This window comes from Rutidosis leptorrhynchoides, chromosome 1 (assembly GCF_046630445.1).
Source record: "Rutidosis leptorrhynchoides isolate AG116_Rl617_1_P2 chromosome 1, CSIRO_AGI_Rlap_v1, whole genome shotgun sequence".
NCBI classification, from domain to species: Eukaryota; Viridiplantae; Streptophyta; class Magnoliopsida; order Asterales; family Asteraceae; genus Rutidosis; species Rutidosis leptorrhynchoides.
Window position 1 is genome coordinate 695466462 of NC_092333.1, and position 16703 is coordinate 695483164.

Here is a 16703-nt window from a genome sequence, read left to right on the forward strand (position 1 = left end):
TATATATATATATATATATATATATATACAAATATAATTGTTTAAAAATATAGTGTACGCAATAAGCCGTCTCCCTGTGGAACGAACCGGACTTACTAAAAACTACACTACTCTACGATTAGGTACACTGCCTATAGTGTTGTAGCAAGTTTTAAGTATATCCCATCTATATAAATAAATAAAACATTGTGTAAATTGTATCGTATTTCGTAATAAAAATAATAGTATTTCGTATACTCCGATGTACACATCAGTTTGAATGTTACCAGGTTTAGGTATCCAGGTTATCCAACTGAGAGTGTCGTTGTCCTCTTTCTCCCCCTCACTCGTGAGTTGGGTATCATAAAAATATTCGGTTTCAACAAAGTCACAGTTCATTGTAGTAAAGACATGACGTCTTCTTGGACTATAGCCCCGATATCCTTTTTGGTTTATTCCATAGCCAACCATGACACATTTTTCCGCACAAGGATCAAGTTTGGTACGTTCATGTTTAGAAATGTGGACAAAAACCGAGCATCCAAATATTCGAGGTTCAATGCTAAATGAAGTCGGAAGGGTATGGAATTGGAAAAGAGTATCTTTAGGAGTTTTTTGCCCAAAATTTTATTGGGTAAACGATTGATAAGATAGGTGGAGGAAGCAAGAGCTTCGGGCCAAAAACTCTTCGGTGCCTTGAATTCAATTAATAAAGCTCTTGTCATTTCTAAGAGTAGGCGATTTTTCCGTTCGGCTACTCCGTTTTGTTCGGGCGTATGAGCACAAGATTTTTGGTGAATAATCCCTTTATCTTCACAAAATTGTTTCATTGAAGTATTGAAAAACTCACCCCTATTATCGGATCTTAAATTTTTTATATTTTTGTTAAATTGAGTTTGTACCATTTTATAAAAGTGGGAAAACTTTTCAAACACTTCTGATTTGTGGGTTAGAAAATAAATTCAGGTCATGCGTGAATGGTCATCAATAAATAAGACAAAGTACCAAAAATTTCTCCCCCAACAACCGGTGCAGGACCCCACACATCTGAATGGATTAAAGCAAAGGGTACTTCTTTTCTAGTATTCCTAGGTTTAAACGTACTTCGGTGGCTTTTAGCCAAAATACAAGTTTCACAATTTAAGTTTACATTAGATGGAAAAAGACTAGGCAATAAAGCGTGTAAATATCCGGCTGATGGGTGACCCAATCTACTATGCCATAGTCAAGCTTCCCTCGTAGGTGTTCCATGAGCAAGCGTCACGGTACCTTGTTGGGTCACTTCATCCACATAGTACAACCCACCCCGTTCGGTACCACGTCCAATAATAACTCCAGTCTTAATGTCGTGAAGGATACAGAAAGTGGGGTGTATCAAAACAGAACAATTTAATTCTTTTGTAACGTGGCTAACGGATAAAAGTTTATGAGACAAGGTTGAGATATATAAGCAATTAGATAATTTCATAGTCGGTGTGATTTCAATTTTCCCACCCTCTTTTACGTGCACAACCCCTCCATTTGCAGTTTGGATTCTATTTACCCGAGGGTTTGATTCGGAACAAAAGTCGGATTTTTCAAAACTCATGGTGTGAGTAGCACCACAATCAAAAATCTATTCGTTACTTTTTACGTTATTCGAAATTATATTAGTTTTTCCAACAAAACGAGATTTTTTTTTAGTTTTATTAGTTGATTTATTTTCTAAAAAAATTAATTGTTTGGACTTTTTTTGATTTGTTATTTTTGTCCAGGTATCCAGACAACTTAGTATTAATATTCTCCTTTTTTTCGTTTAAAATAATGGACTTTGGTGGGGGTTGTTGGGCTTTGGCCATTTTAGGGGTGATCGAAGATCCATTTCTTGCAAGAGAATGAGGCTTATTTCACAAACTGATTTATTATTACTTTTGAGATAGTAGGAAAAGTCAACGTTTTTATTGTGAAAGGGTTTACATTGTAAATTAATGGAACTTGAAGGTTCCAACCGAGAATTTAACCCTTTATTTTCAAAATACGTAGTAATAATTTGATTCCCCATGTATTGAAAAATCGTAACACACTTTTGATTTTTCCTTTCTTGAAAAGTAGCTGACCCTACTTTTGGCCCATGGATACTTGAAAGATCTTTTGATACATCAATTTGGGATAAGAGTTTTACTTTACAGTTCAACCCAATTTTATCTTTATCATCGGCCAGTTGCAAAGATCCAGGCATAGATTTTAAATATTTTTTTTCGATTATATCTTGAAGGCAATGAAACCGATTAGGGTTTACCCATGTTGCTTCATAATCTATCGAATTTTAACTTTGATCTTCTTGTTCTGGCCGATTGATTATATGCGATCTTAGGGTTTGAGGATTTTTCCCTCACCCTTTCGATCGGTTTATGAGACTGAAACAATAAATTGGGGTTTGAATTACCTCTTGTTGCTTTTTGAGTAGCTTGATTGTTGGATGTAGAGCTGCCGTTGCAGGTGACCTTGTGGTTGCCGTCGGCAGCTTCTGCTACTGTCGTTATCATTCTACCACGTTTCTGTTTGTTCCACCATTTGGGATAACCGATTAGCTTAAAACATTGGATTATTGTGTGATGTAACATTCCACAATAAACACAGCTTAGCTCCTGTGGTGGTCGATGGTGGTTTAGGGTGATGTTTTCAGTTCCGGCAACGGTTGGTGGTTTATGGTGACAAAGAGCATCCAGGTAACTCTTTCCATTATGTGTTGAGTTGCCGTCTAAAATTGACATGGCAGCTTGGTTTGATTCTGAGCTACCGTCAATTTTAGACATGGTAACTAGATTCTTGGTAAATGATTGAGGCATAAAAGTGTTGCTATGATCCCCGATCAGCACACTGCTCTGATACCATGTTAAGTCTATGAATTCAATATGTTAAAAATGTAAGAGTTTGATCTTTGTATTGATAGAAGTATTGATACAGATTGTATTAAAAACTAAGAACATATAAGAGTGTTCTTTTATACTACAACACTTGTAACAGCTAATTCTACTTAAGATTAGGCCCCATTACACTTTTTGGAACCACCTTTTACAAATATGGAAATGGCTGTTGTGAAGTAACCGTTAAGCATCCTATTACTGTTATCTTGTGACTTTGCTAAATATGGAAATGATGAAGGTCAACCCTTCTGATCCAAGTCAATCTTTACCCAAACAGGAAATATGTATTGTGGTTCTGTATTCTAACATCCCAAGTAGAATAATAACACTAGGTATCCCCGCGATGGTAGCATAGTGGTTGAGGGACATGCAGCATACCGCGATGGTCATGGTTTCAATCCCTGCCCATGTGCCGTGAGACCGGTCGGTATGGAGCCGCCAGAGGGTCGGTTTACCCTTTTTTTTTTTTAGTTTAAATTTAAACAATACCTAAATGATGATGAATAAAAATAGTGATGTAACCATTGAGCCATTGGTTCAACGGGAACCGTGCCCGTAAATGCTATTGGGGTCTACTAAGTGGAAGCTACATATGAAGAAAAAAGGCGCACGTTCGAGTCCTTAGAGACTCAAAGTGTTATTACCTTGAGTTTGAAGGGGGTTAAGCTCGAATCTGACTATTAATAGAGACAATTGACGTAGTATAGTCATGCATGATACTATCGGGTTAGGTGTGGAGTCGTTGGTTGCTTAGCAACACAAAGTTTACATGCAGCTGTCGATCGGGTTCGGGTTTCCGCCCGAACATGTGTGATACGTGCAAATGATGAGGGTCGTTGAAATAAATGATCGCCAAAAAAATCGGCGTTCAAAAAAAAATAATAAATAAAGTATTTTGTAATGGAATAATACAAACGACAATAAAACAACGTTCGCCAATTAGTATATACGGGAATGGAATAAGCAGGAACCGACATTCATCCACCAACCCATACATACATACCTATATATAGAGATCGATATGCACACCTGCACACTCAAAATCAAACCCCCAAATTCACTATTTCATTTGATCTGTTTTTCTTACACCAAAATAAACCCTAATAAACCGTTGATGAATCCGATTGCTCTTATGTCTCAAAGGTTAGATTTTTCTTCATTCTCGCTTCTTTATTTCTTTTTTGTTTTTCTCTTTCTTTCTTCTCTCTTTCTTTCTCAATGATGGTTTATTAATCCGAATTAGGGTTCCGTTGTTTTTATGAAACTTTATATCCACTGACAAAATGATTTGGATTATACTTTCTTTATTTCTTTTGTCTTTCTTTGTTAAAGATTGTTCATTGGTCTTTATGAAACTCCAATAGCATATATTATATTGGTTGTTCATACTGAATAGGTATGGTTGCACATGGAATTCATTACTGGATGCAGAGTATAAAAGAGATCACAAAGGTCAATTTTTTTACCAGCTTTAATCTATGGTTTCTCTTCTTTCTTTCTTTCTTTCTTTCTTTCTTTCTTACACAAAAAGATTTTTCTTTTTGTTTATGGAATTAGGGTTCTGTTACTTCTATTAATATTTGATGAAGCTGTTATTGAGATTTTTAAAGCAGTTAGGTTTAACGTTCTGATTTTGATACGTTAACCTGGATCTATGATCGGAGTTAACTATCGATTAACCCGAAAGCCCACGAATTAAGAACAAGCTTTGGAGTGTAATCGACTATTTTATTGATTTAGGGTTATTACAATTGAATTGGGGAAGAAGAAACTTACAACTGAATTTTGATGTCTTCTATTATATCGCTAATCGCTACTTAACAGCTAACAATTTTACAGTTACAACATCACTACACTCTAACAACTAATTCTGTTATTTGGTTGATTGAACACGTGCAGCTGACTGAACTCCATTGACTGACTGCACGTGCTTTGCACACTTGAACTCGTATCAATCCTTCCTCCTTAAGAGCATTCTTGCCCTCAAGAATGGGTAGCGAAAACATCAAAATCTGGAAATCGAATCATCAATTCATCCAAAGATTCCCAAGTGACATCCTCCAAGTTACCAATTTGCCATTGTACCAAACCATAAACTGCAGACCTATTATGTAACTTCTTCAGCTTTCGTTCCAAAATTTTCAAAGGTGCAGGTTCAATTAACCCACTGTCATTTAACCGAGGGATGGAACCCCTTGTAACTGGTGTTGGCCCCTTATGCTCTCTCAACTGAGAGATGTGAAAAACAGGATGTATTTGTGCCATTTCTGGTAGCACCAGTTTGTATGCTACTTGTCCAACTCGTTCACAAACTTGAAATGGACCATAATATTTCGGAGATAATTTGTTGTATTTCCCTGCACGTAAAGTCACTTGTCGATGAGGCTGAAGTTTGACATATGCCCAACTGCCCACTGTAAGTGTTCGATCAGTGCATCTCGAATCTGCCAAATTTTTCATTCAATCTTGAGCACGCTTAAGGTGGAACTTTAAAACTGCAATTGCGTTCTCCCGGGCTATCAATGACCGATATACAGCTTCCACCCTGCTGTCACCTGCTGTAGACACAATAGGACGTGGTGGTGGTTGCCCATATACAACCTCGAAAGGGGTTGTATTGATTGCGGAATGGAAGTTCGTATTGTACCAAAATTCAGCCAACGGTATCCATTTAACCCAATCTTTTGGCTTGTCACAAGACATACACCGCAAGTAACACTCTAAACAACTGTTCACCACCTCGGTTTGACCGTCGGTTTGAGGGTGATACGCCGTGGAAAGGTGCAAGTTTACTTTCATCAGTTTGAAAAGTTCCTTCCAAAACGTACTTATGAAAATTCGATCTCGGTGACTTAAAATAACCTTGGGTAACCTGTGCAACTTATAAACATTGTCTAAAAAACATTGAGCCACACTCATAGCAGTGAATGGGTGGGTCAACGGTATAAAATGCCCATACTTGCTCAACCGATCAACTACAACAAAAATGGTTGTTTTACCATTCGAAGTAGGAAGCCCCTCAATGAAATCCATCGAAATTTCAGTCCAAACAGTGGTCGGAATTGGTAATGGTTGTAGTAAACCTGGGTAGCTGCTCAAATCCGACTTACATTTTTGACAAATAGTGCATTCTCTTACGTATTGCTTGACTTGTTTCCGTAGCCGCTTACAATAAAAACAAGTTGAAATCTTTTGTAGTGTTGAAGTTACCCCAGAATGGCCTCCATTTGGTTCATCATGAAACGCCTTTATAATGTCTGTACGAAGTAATGTATCATATCCAACCACTAGTTTTCCCTTCCGATACAGCTGATCATTTTGCAATGTAAAATGTTTAACTGTTTCACCAGCTTGTATTTTACTAACTATATGCTGTAAATCAGCGTCATTCAAGACACTTACACGAACTCTTTCTGTAACATCAGCAGGGTGTACATATGAAATAATTCAGCATGGTTATGAGCTCGTGATAAAGCATCCGCAGCCCCACTTTCGCTTCCTTTCTTGTAGATTATTTCATAATCAAACCTAACAAGTTTTTGCAACCATTTCATTTGGATAGGTGTGGTCAAACGTTGCTCCAATAAGTATTTGAGACTCACATGATCCGTCTGAATTTTGAAGTGTCGGTCCAACAAATACCCCTTCCATTTCTCTAAGGCTTGCAATATAGCCAAAAATTCTCGTTCATAAGTAGAAAGTGCTTGGTGTCATAAAGATAGAGCCATAATCATGAATGCAATAGGGTGCCCGTCTTGTTGTAACACGGCACCAATTTCAACCCCCGAAGCATCCATTTCAACTATAAACTCCTTATTAAAATCGGGAAGACTCAATACCGAAGCTTGTTGCACATGTTGTTTAAGAATTTGGAATGCTTTTGAAGCTTCTTCATTCCAATCAAACGAATCTTTGCGTAACAATTTAGTCAGAGGTTGACTAATAATGGCATAACCCTTTATGAAACGCCTATTAATATCCCGTCAATCCAAGGAACCCACGTAATTGCTTAACATTTTTAGGTTCGGGCCATTGGACCATGGCCTCAATTTTAGTCAGATCAGTGGAGACACCCTCAGATGAAATCACATGCCCAAGGTACTCTACCCTTCCTGTACCAAAAGTGCATTTCGACTTCTTTGCATATGAAGTATTTTGCCTGATAACTTGCAAAACCAATCTTAAGTGTTGCACATGCTCATCCATACTTGCACTATATACCAAAATATCATCGAAAAATACGAGAGTAAATCGTCTCAAAAATAGTTTTAAGACGTCGTTCATCAAAGCTTGGAACGTGGATGGGGCATTAGTTAGCCCAAATGGCATCACCAAAAACTCGTAATGCCCCTCATGCGTTCTAAAGGCGGTTTTAGCTATGTCGTCTTAAACATACGAATTTGGTGGTACCCGGATTGAAGATCTAACTTAGAAAACACTTTTGACCAGTGTAACTCATCAAGTAATTCCTCAATCATAGGAATTGGACAACGATCCTTAATTGTGTGACTATTCAATTGCCTATAGTCCACACACATACGCCACATGCCATCCTTCTTTTTTTACCATTACAATGGGCGAAGAAAAGGGACTTTGACTCGGTCGAGTTACCCCAGTTTCCAACAGCTCCGCAACCATAGTTTCGATCGCATCTTTTTGTGAAGGTGGGTGTCTATATGGGCGTATGTTAATTGGTTGCGTACCCTCCCTTAATAGTATACGATGGTCAAAGTTTCTTTGAGGTGGTAAACCAGAAGGTACAACAAAAATATCTTCAAATTCCTTGATTAGTTGACTGAGTTTAGGGACACTATGTATACCTGCACGATCAGATTCTGTTGGACCTGCTAGTTGCCATAATTGAGCTGGATATACGCAAACGAACATTGCATTCATTTGGGCCTGCTGCTGGTCCACAAACTTGGTATTTTTTCCCATCGACCCACTGAGCAGTAGACTTTTTCCCACGAAGTTCTACCCTTTTACCTTCATACTTGAATGTCATTCGAAGTTTTTCAAAGTTCCATACAATATCACCAAGCGTTTTCAACCACTGGATCCCTAAAACCATCTCACATCCTCCAATTGGCAATACAAGGACATCACTCGAGAATTCTTCACCATTAATGGACCACTTAACTTGTTCACACGCATATGCATTTAACATGTTGTTACCACCAGGAACAAATACGGCCATTGGTGGCACATTTTCAAATTTGCATCCCAATCGTTTAGCAACTTCTTGATCCAAAAAGTTGTGGGTGCTACCTGAATCAATCAAGATTTGGACGTTTTGTTTGTTCACTTGACCCATGACACTCATCGTTTGGTAAGCGTTAGTCCCGGTTAGAGCATTTAACGATATGTAAGGTGCGTATTCCGTGGATTCAATCATATTGTTCTCCTCAAGTTCCAAACTTGGTTCCAAATCCACCACCGATTCCTGCTCATAATCTTCTTCCCTTGCCAGTACCTCTAAAGAATAAAGTTGACCCGGACATTTGTGACCCGGAACATATCGTTGATCACAATAGAAGCATTGACCCTTGGCTCTTTTCTCCTCTATTTCCTTTTGAGACAATCTTTTCCTGTTTTGCACTTGATCACCATTTCTTGTTGATGAACTGTAGGGTGTTAAGGCAAGTTAGTTGCTGGTATTTGCAGAATTATTGGTCACCTTCGTCGTATTAGTCATTGGATACCCACTTCTCATTTTAGAATAGTTTGTTGTTGACTTTGGTGTTGGTAAAAGTGGTGGTAAATACCTTTTTCTTGAAACATTAATCGTCTCATCTTGCATTCTTGCATTCTTGCAAGACTCATTGCATCTTCTAGCGATTTAGGTTTAAACATTCGAACGGGCATTTCAATTTCCTTTTGTAAACCCGCTAGATGCCAACTGATGGATTGTTTCTCACTTATGTCTACCATATTTAGGAGCACCTCGAATTCATCATTGTAGGCCTGGAGTGATCCTGTATGCCTTAAGTTTTTGATTTCACCCAATGGATCCTCAATGCTAGTTCCGAATCGTTTCAAGATTGCCTCCTCATAATCTGTCCATTCAACATCTGGACCATGCTTTTTCATGTACTGTTGATGCCATACAAGAGCTTTTTTAAACAAGTGTATTGAAACAATTCTAATCTTTTCTTCATCTTCAACGTGATCGACTGCAAAGTATTGATTGCAACGATACAGCCATCCTTTAACATCTTCTCCTTCAAAACATGGAAAGTCCAATTTTGTCAATCGAGTCAACTGAGTTGTTCCCCTGGTTTCACCATTCTTGAATTTATTGACCTCTGAAGACAAATATTGTTGTTGAATAATCACATCATCAATCTTACGATTGTCTGAATGCGCAACTCCTTCCAATCGGTTGTTGAACTGAGAACTCATCTCTGAAATTACTCTCGTTAAGTCTGCAATTGCTGCTTTGACGGATTCCGGCATTCCGTCGTCTCCTCCGGCATTAGAACGTGTTGAAGCCACCATTTTTCTTGGTTCAAGACTGAAATTGTTCGCAGAATCGTCCGCTCTGATACCACTTGATACGTTAACCTGGATCTATGATCGGAGTTAACTATCGATTAACCTGAAAGCCCACGAATTAAGAACAAGCTTTGGAGTGTAATCGACTATTTTATTGATTTAGGGTTATTACAATTTAATTGGGGAAGAAGAAACTTACAACTGAATTTTGATGTCTTCTATTATATCGCTAATCGCTACTTAACAGCTAACAATCTTACAGTTACAACATCACTACACTCTAACAACTAATTCTGTTATTTGGTTGATTGAGCACGTGCAGCTGACTGAACTCCATTGACTGACTGCACGTGCTTTGCACACTTGAACTCGTATCAGATTATTGGGGTTTGTTTATATTTATATCTTTTAAGATCTCTAGAAATAGAATAGATAAAAGTCGCTATATATTGTGTTTAGTTTTTGTATACACAGAACATCCTAATCTTGTTCTCTAATCTTGATCTTTGTATATTTAAAATTCTTTGGAAAAGATTGTTCTGTAAAAAAAAGTTAAGTAAGTTGATGTGTTTTTTCATGCCAATTAGATACCCAAACCTTTCCTTTCAGACATTTAATGTCAAACTGTGTCTGTCTGAACACATTTGATATTCATGTTATGTTATATACTCAAGTTAATGTAATTAGGGATGGCAATGGATCGGATATGGATCGGATGATGCCATATCCACATCCATATCCATTTAATTTTTGCTCATCCATATCCATATCCATATCCATTTAATTATAGTTCATCCGTCCATATCCATATCCGATGGATTAAGCGGGTTAATGGATATTCATTGGATATCAAATGAAATGTTAATCTAACGATGATTTTATCAATTTAGTATAGATTATAACAAATGTAAATATTTAATCTTTATGTTTTTGAGTCGTTACACATGTTTTGATTGAAATTTATTGCCGATTAAAATTTAATTGAGCAAATTACGTTATAATATAAGTAAATATACGTTTAAACTAATTTAAATATGTAACTTGTAATATTGTTAGTAACAATTTAATAATTGTGACTATCACAACCCTTATTTTCGTTAATAATTTAAGAATTCTTAGGTTATATGTATATGTATATTGATATGTAGATGTATATGCCTATATTTTAGTACGTATATATGTATATATAGATGTATTTCGGGTGATTATGGATATATCCGTGGATGGTAAATTATCATCCATATCCGATCCATGAAATATTTAGATCATCCATATCCATATCCATATCCGTTAATCGTCCATTTACATCATCCATATCCATTACAAATGGATCGGATCGGGTGGATGTCCATGGATGGAACATCCATTGCCATCCCTAAATGTAATATGTTTTTTTTTTTTTTTTTTTTTTTTTTTTTGAAAAGCAAGATAATTTTATTGATAAGGAAATGATACAACGAGGATTACAACATGAGTAACACTAATTTGAGCGAAACTCGAGGACCTATACTAGATATAAAGTAAGAGACTAACAAGATGTAGTATACCCTGATTTCGGAGCAGTATTATCAAACTTAACATCAATCACCATTACCCTCATCATCTACTAATACATAAAAAGGATTGTTTGTTTCAATTCTATCTTTGGAATATGTCTTATTATTACCTTCACCATCAATGCCCTTCCCTTTATCTCTTTTCCTTAAAACATTATGATTTCGATTTTTCTGGGACTCCACATTCCAATTTGTTTCCTCCACAGCAATATTGTCTTTAATACCATAATTATTCTTACTGCATTTTGTTTGATACCTTTTGCTTCTGTTGACTTCCATTGACTTTTATTATTATCAAAATTCAACTTATGAAATACCCTTCCTTTCTTACCAACAACTTTAGAGCCGTCCTCAACACACTGGTTATTTAAATCAACTGTTTCACCATCATTGTTGATTTTCAAAGCGTCTTTTAACACTTGTGCAGATACTTCATCTTCTGTTTTAGGCCTAATTTTACAAGTATTAAAAGAGTGGCCAAACACTTTGCAATGAGTGCATAAAGGCGGTTTCCATTGATAAGTCACCTCAAGTTTACCCACTTTGGCTGGAAAAGAACCAATCACAGGATAGGAAAATTCGACAAAGCTAGGAAGGTCATCAGCTGCATTGACTTCAGTCAAGATCTAGCAAAACCTAGTCTTCCACTTTTACTTAAACATCTCTCTGAAGTAACTTTGTCCATCAACATAGGCCTACCAATACCACTAACAAGTTTACCTATACTTCTGCCACTCCATAGTTCAATGGGTATATTGTGAATGCAAATCCAAATTGGAACTTTTTCAGGTTCAATTTTTTCAAGCCAAACCCCAGGTTCCCACTGATTCACGAAAAAAGGAACATTATTAACTAACCATGGACCACTCTCAAGAACCTCCTTCATACCCTTTTCATTATTAAATTTGCATAAATAAAATCCTGCAGCTGTTTTGACGATTTCTTTAAGGTCATACCTCCGCCACATTCTCCTTAGATGGGCATTAACAACCCTATAATCCATAGAAGTTCCAATAAAATACCCATATAATTGAAGAGAAAATGCACTACCGCCCTTCTTAACCTCCTCAGCGGAGAAAACTACTCTCTTTTGACCATTAGACATTAAAACAGGAGGAATGAACTCCATTTTTAATTCTTCTTCATCTTTGTTTTGTTTTAAGAAGTCAGCAAAAGTGATGTTTGGATTTACCCATGCTCTTGGGAATTTAGTATTTGTATTGCCTTGCCCTTCACTAGTCTCAACCCCTTCCATTGTTGTAGATTTAATCCCAGAAACAACATTATCTTTATCACCACTATTATTATCCTGCGTATTTATTAAAGTTACATTGCCACCCAATGTAAATTGGGAGAAATCATCAGGAACAACAATTGACTCTCTAATACCATCATTCTTAAATAACTTAACAGCATTCTCAGCAACAGCCACTAGGTTTACATCAACCTCATTATAACTACCATCTTTTGAACTCTTAAAGAATACAACAGGACTAGCAGAAACAGTCGATTTAGCAACATCAATTGTTTCACCAATAGATTTAGCAATAATATCATCGTTACTAGCTACAATATCATCAATAGAATGATCAGTTACAGCAGAATTCTTACCATACCCATCTTTCTTCCTGTTACCCTTGCGTTTTTTAATTACTTCAAGGAGTATTTTTTCATTAGCAGGAATAGAAGAATCACCAGCATAAGGAACAAATTGAGCACTCTTCTTTTCTTTAGACGGACCATCCCCAACATCAATCAGCTGGTTCACTTTACCCTTCCTCTTTCTAGAACTATAGGTTTTCAGAATCATCCCCTCTGAATCACGATTATCCTTCCCAGGTTGATCAATTGGCACATCTCCCTCGTTCTTATTTGGCTGATCAACTTCATCTCCCATCAGATTGGAACGTACGACATCATCCATAATCTGAGATGAACGATCCCCATCAGAATTAGATGAAGACACTTCTCCACTTTTAGAAGCCGCATCCGCTATTCCACGACTAACCGATCGGTTTCGCAAAACCCTAGTAGCAGTCGCCGTTAAATCTTGGTACTTTTTCTTCTTCTTGGACACCATGATACACAGCAGATAGCAATAGCAGAGATAGCAGGATCGAACTATAACTCAAATTTGAAAGCAACAAATCAGACCAATACTCACCAGGGTTTTGGTCGGAGATCCAAGACAGTCGAACTGGAAGAAAACTGCAGCGAACGGCGGTGGAACAGAGGCTCACGCGCCGGCGCGTGGAATACCGGCAGCGGAACAAGGTGGCGCGTGGGATGGCAGTGGTGGTCGGAACTGAATGAAAATTTCAGGTTTTGCAATTCGAGTATGTCTGAATCGATTGGCGGGGGTGGTGAGATGCAAAAATCAAAAGAAAAAACTAAATATTCGACGTGAACAGTGGCCGGATCGCCCTTTTAGGAGAGAGAAAATACCATTTCTAGGTTACTTGTGTAGAATGATCCAAACCACTGTTGCAAAACACCCCGTCTCGGGCCGTCTCGACGCCCGTCTCGACGTTTTGGTGACTAGTCCGTCCCGTCTTGAAGAAAACCGTCTAATATGACAGTCAACGGTCAAAATTCGGGTCAAAGTTGAAAAAATCGGGTCAAAGTCGGTCAAAAATTAGAAAAAAAAGAAAATCGGCAAAATTGGTAAAATATATCGTATTTTAGTTTGAATTTTTTGTATTAAATTAACGATGATAGCAATTATGGGCACAAATTAATTAATTAAAGTTTTTAGCTTTAAAATATGTATACATATATGCATTTTTATACTTATATATTTAAAAGTCAACTTTGGTCAACGTCCGTCTCGACCCCCGTCTCGACCCCGTCTCGAACGTCTCGACCTTTTTCGGACCCGATCGTCTCGACCCCGTCTCACGTTTTTTGCAACCTTGATCCAAACTGACTCGTTTTTAAATGTTAAAGCCCCCAAGTACTGACTCATTTTGGTGTTGCTTTAATTAGGGTTCTGTTGGTTTTTTGAATCTATATCTCTATATATGTTATCACAAAGTTTAGTGTGGTTGTTTATAAGAAACATGTATGTGGTTAAATTCATCGTACTGTGCTCTCCAAAGAGCAACTCTTCTCAAAATCTCACTCAAAAGGTACGTTGTATTTATATTATAGCAATCACCCGAGAATGCCAAATGAAGATGATTATTGTATATGTCCATGATCGAGTGCTTTGTATTCAACCGTCATATATATTTCACATGGAACAATCATTATTTGTGTCTCAATCGATACAAACGGCTGCTCAAACTCGTTGTGGTGTCTTTGGTCAATCTGTTTTTCTTTTTACCAACTTTAACCCAGGGTTTCTTCTCTTTCTTACACAAAAATATTGTTTCTTTTGTTTACCGAATTAGGGTTCTATTACTTCTATTACTTAAAGAAGTTATTAATATATTTAAAGCAGTTAAGTTTAACGTTCTAATTTTTGGGTTTTTTTTTTAATATTAATATCTTTTCCGATCTTTAGAAATAAAATAGATAAAAGTCGCCATATATTGTGTTTTGTTTCTGTATACACAGAACATTCTAATCGTGTTCTCTATTTGCTTCTGTAGTTTTCGTCATTGCATTTGTAGGTATTATTGTTCTTGTTGGTTTTGAAATGAAAACTGGTTATCATTTGTATCACTAAATCCATTCGACTAATGAGACAGTGTGTGTTGTCTAGCTCTTGAAATGTTCCCTTGTTCATCCCAATTCTAGTATATGAACTAAATTTGTAGCAGCTTTACGTTGGATTTATTTTATCAGAATCACCTGGAGTATGCCAATCGATGATGTTTATTTCAGATGCGGATCATCGAGTGATTTATGTTCTACTATCAAGATATGACTACACGTGGAACTATCAATATATGTGTTTCAACAGATACGAAATATACGAAAGACGGCTCAAATTTGTTGCAGCGAATGCTCTCTACATGGTTGACGGTTGATGCAATAATTTAAATGCTGGGTTGATTAATGAAATTGTGTGAAATTAGGTTTATTTTTTACTTTATTAATCATAAATAATCATTTCCATGTTCTATCTGTGTTTGTGACATTTTTAACTTGTAGTTTCAATATCATTTTTGATTTTGATTTTGATTTCAACGAGTCTACTATCGTATATGAGTTTGCAGGTTTTAAAGGGAGCTATTTCTGAAATGACAACTGGTTATCATTTTTATCATTAAATATGTTCGACTAATATATGACCTAAATCTGTATCACCTGGAGAATGCCAAATGAAGATGATTATTATGTGGATGATCGAGTGCTTTGTGTTCAACCGTCATATATATGATTTCACATGGAATAATCAATATCCGTGTTTCAACAGATTCGACTGCTCAACTCGTTGCGGTTTTCTTTGGTACAGATTTATCTCGATACTACTTTGATATAAATTCGGAGTCAATATTTTTGTGATCTACTACTGTATTCTGAATACAGTTTGTCTTGCAGTTGCTTGTAGGGATTATTGGGTGCAGGTGTGGATGATCGAATGCTTTATGTTTTGCTGTCATATTTGTCATATGACTTTCCTTAATATGAACTTATCTTTATACCACTTTGATATTAATTTTGAGTTAACGTTTTTGTGATCTAATATGGTATTCCGTTTACTGTTTGTACTTTTCAAGGATTGACTTTGGATACTTGCAGTTCCTTGAAGAGCTTGTTCACCAGAAATTGATGAATAATCTTTTGCGTTATCATTTATTCACATCAAGAAGGTTTTGCTGTTTTTGAATTTATCTTTGTATTTTATAATTATGTCAATGTCAAATTTATATTTTGGTCAAAAATGAAATTTTAATTAGTTAATGTGATTTCAATGCTAATTTGATACCCAAATCTTTCGGCATTTAATGTCAAACCGTGCCGTTTGAACTCATTAGATGTTCGTGTTTTGTTGTGTACCCATTGTAAGGTCTTTTTGTTGTTATTGTTGAATGTTCCAAACTGAGTCGTTTTTAGATATTAAAACCAGCAACGGACCGTTTGGTGTTGCTTTGACAGGTTCCGATAACAATGACTATCAGAATGGCCGGTATCTTAGAGGTTCTTTAAATTTTAGAAAATAGGCTTCTGTTGGTTTTTATGAAACTCTATATCTGTTATCAGTTATCACAAAGTTCAGTGGCGGTTGTTCATGAAGTAATTAGATCGTTCTTCTTGCTGTTGTTGTTGATTGTTACTTTTTCCGGTATCGTTTTCTATTAGCATAAACACTATTGAAGTCTTCAATTTCTTATTGGTCCTTTAATCACTTACTGTACTCGGTTTCTGACAAAGTAGAATGAATACTTTTGAAGCATATAAACAGCATTTCAAAAACAACGGTGCTCATGATTTATCAACAACAAAATATTTGCAGATGATATAAAGACAGCTAACTCCTATCTGTTAGCTAATCTTCTCTACATAGTTGAGAGTTATATAATGATTCAAATGCTGGCTTGTGCAAGGAATTGTGTGTGAAAAGGTTTATTCTTTACTTTATTTATAATAATAATCATTTCCATAGTCTATCTACAATTGTGATATTTGTAATTTGTCGGTGCGATATTGTTTTTGAGTTAAACGAGGGGTCTAGTATTGTATTTGAGTCTGCAGGTACTAAAAGGAGTTATAATTGAAATGACAACAGGTTATCATCTGTATCACTAAATTGTTTGACTTATGAAAAGATTTTCGGTTGCCTAGCTCTTGAACATTCCCTTATTATTCGGATTCTACT

The 16703-nt window shown here is 36.4% G+C and overlaps 2 protein-coding genes across 2 annotated transcripts; both read right to left on the reverse strand.

Annotated features, from left to right (window-relative positions):
- Nucleotides 1-4868: 4868 nt before the first annotated feature.
- Nucleotides 4869-5345, reverse strand: LOC139852793 (uncharacterized). The gene has a single exon (XM_071842127.1). The coding sequence runs from the start codon at nt 5343-5345 to the stop codon at nt 4869-4871; it is 477 nt and encodes a 158-aa protein (XP_071698228.1).
- Nucleotides 5346-6595: 1250 nt separating this feature from the next.
- Nucleotides 6596-7091, reverse strand: LOC139852810 (uncharacterized mitochondrial protein AtMg00860-like). The gene is made up of 2 exons (XM_071842149.1): nt 6887-7091; nt 6596-6795 (listed from the first exon to the last, which is right to left on the reverse strand). Exons 1-2 carry the CDS (start codon nt 7089-7091, stop codon nt 6596-6598), a joined length of 405 nt encoding a protein of 134 aa, XP_071698250.1.
- Between the last annotated feature and the right edge of the window lie 9612 nt (nt 7092-16703).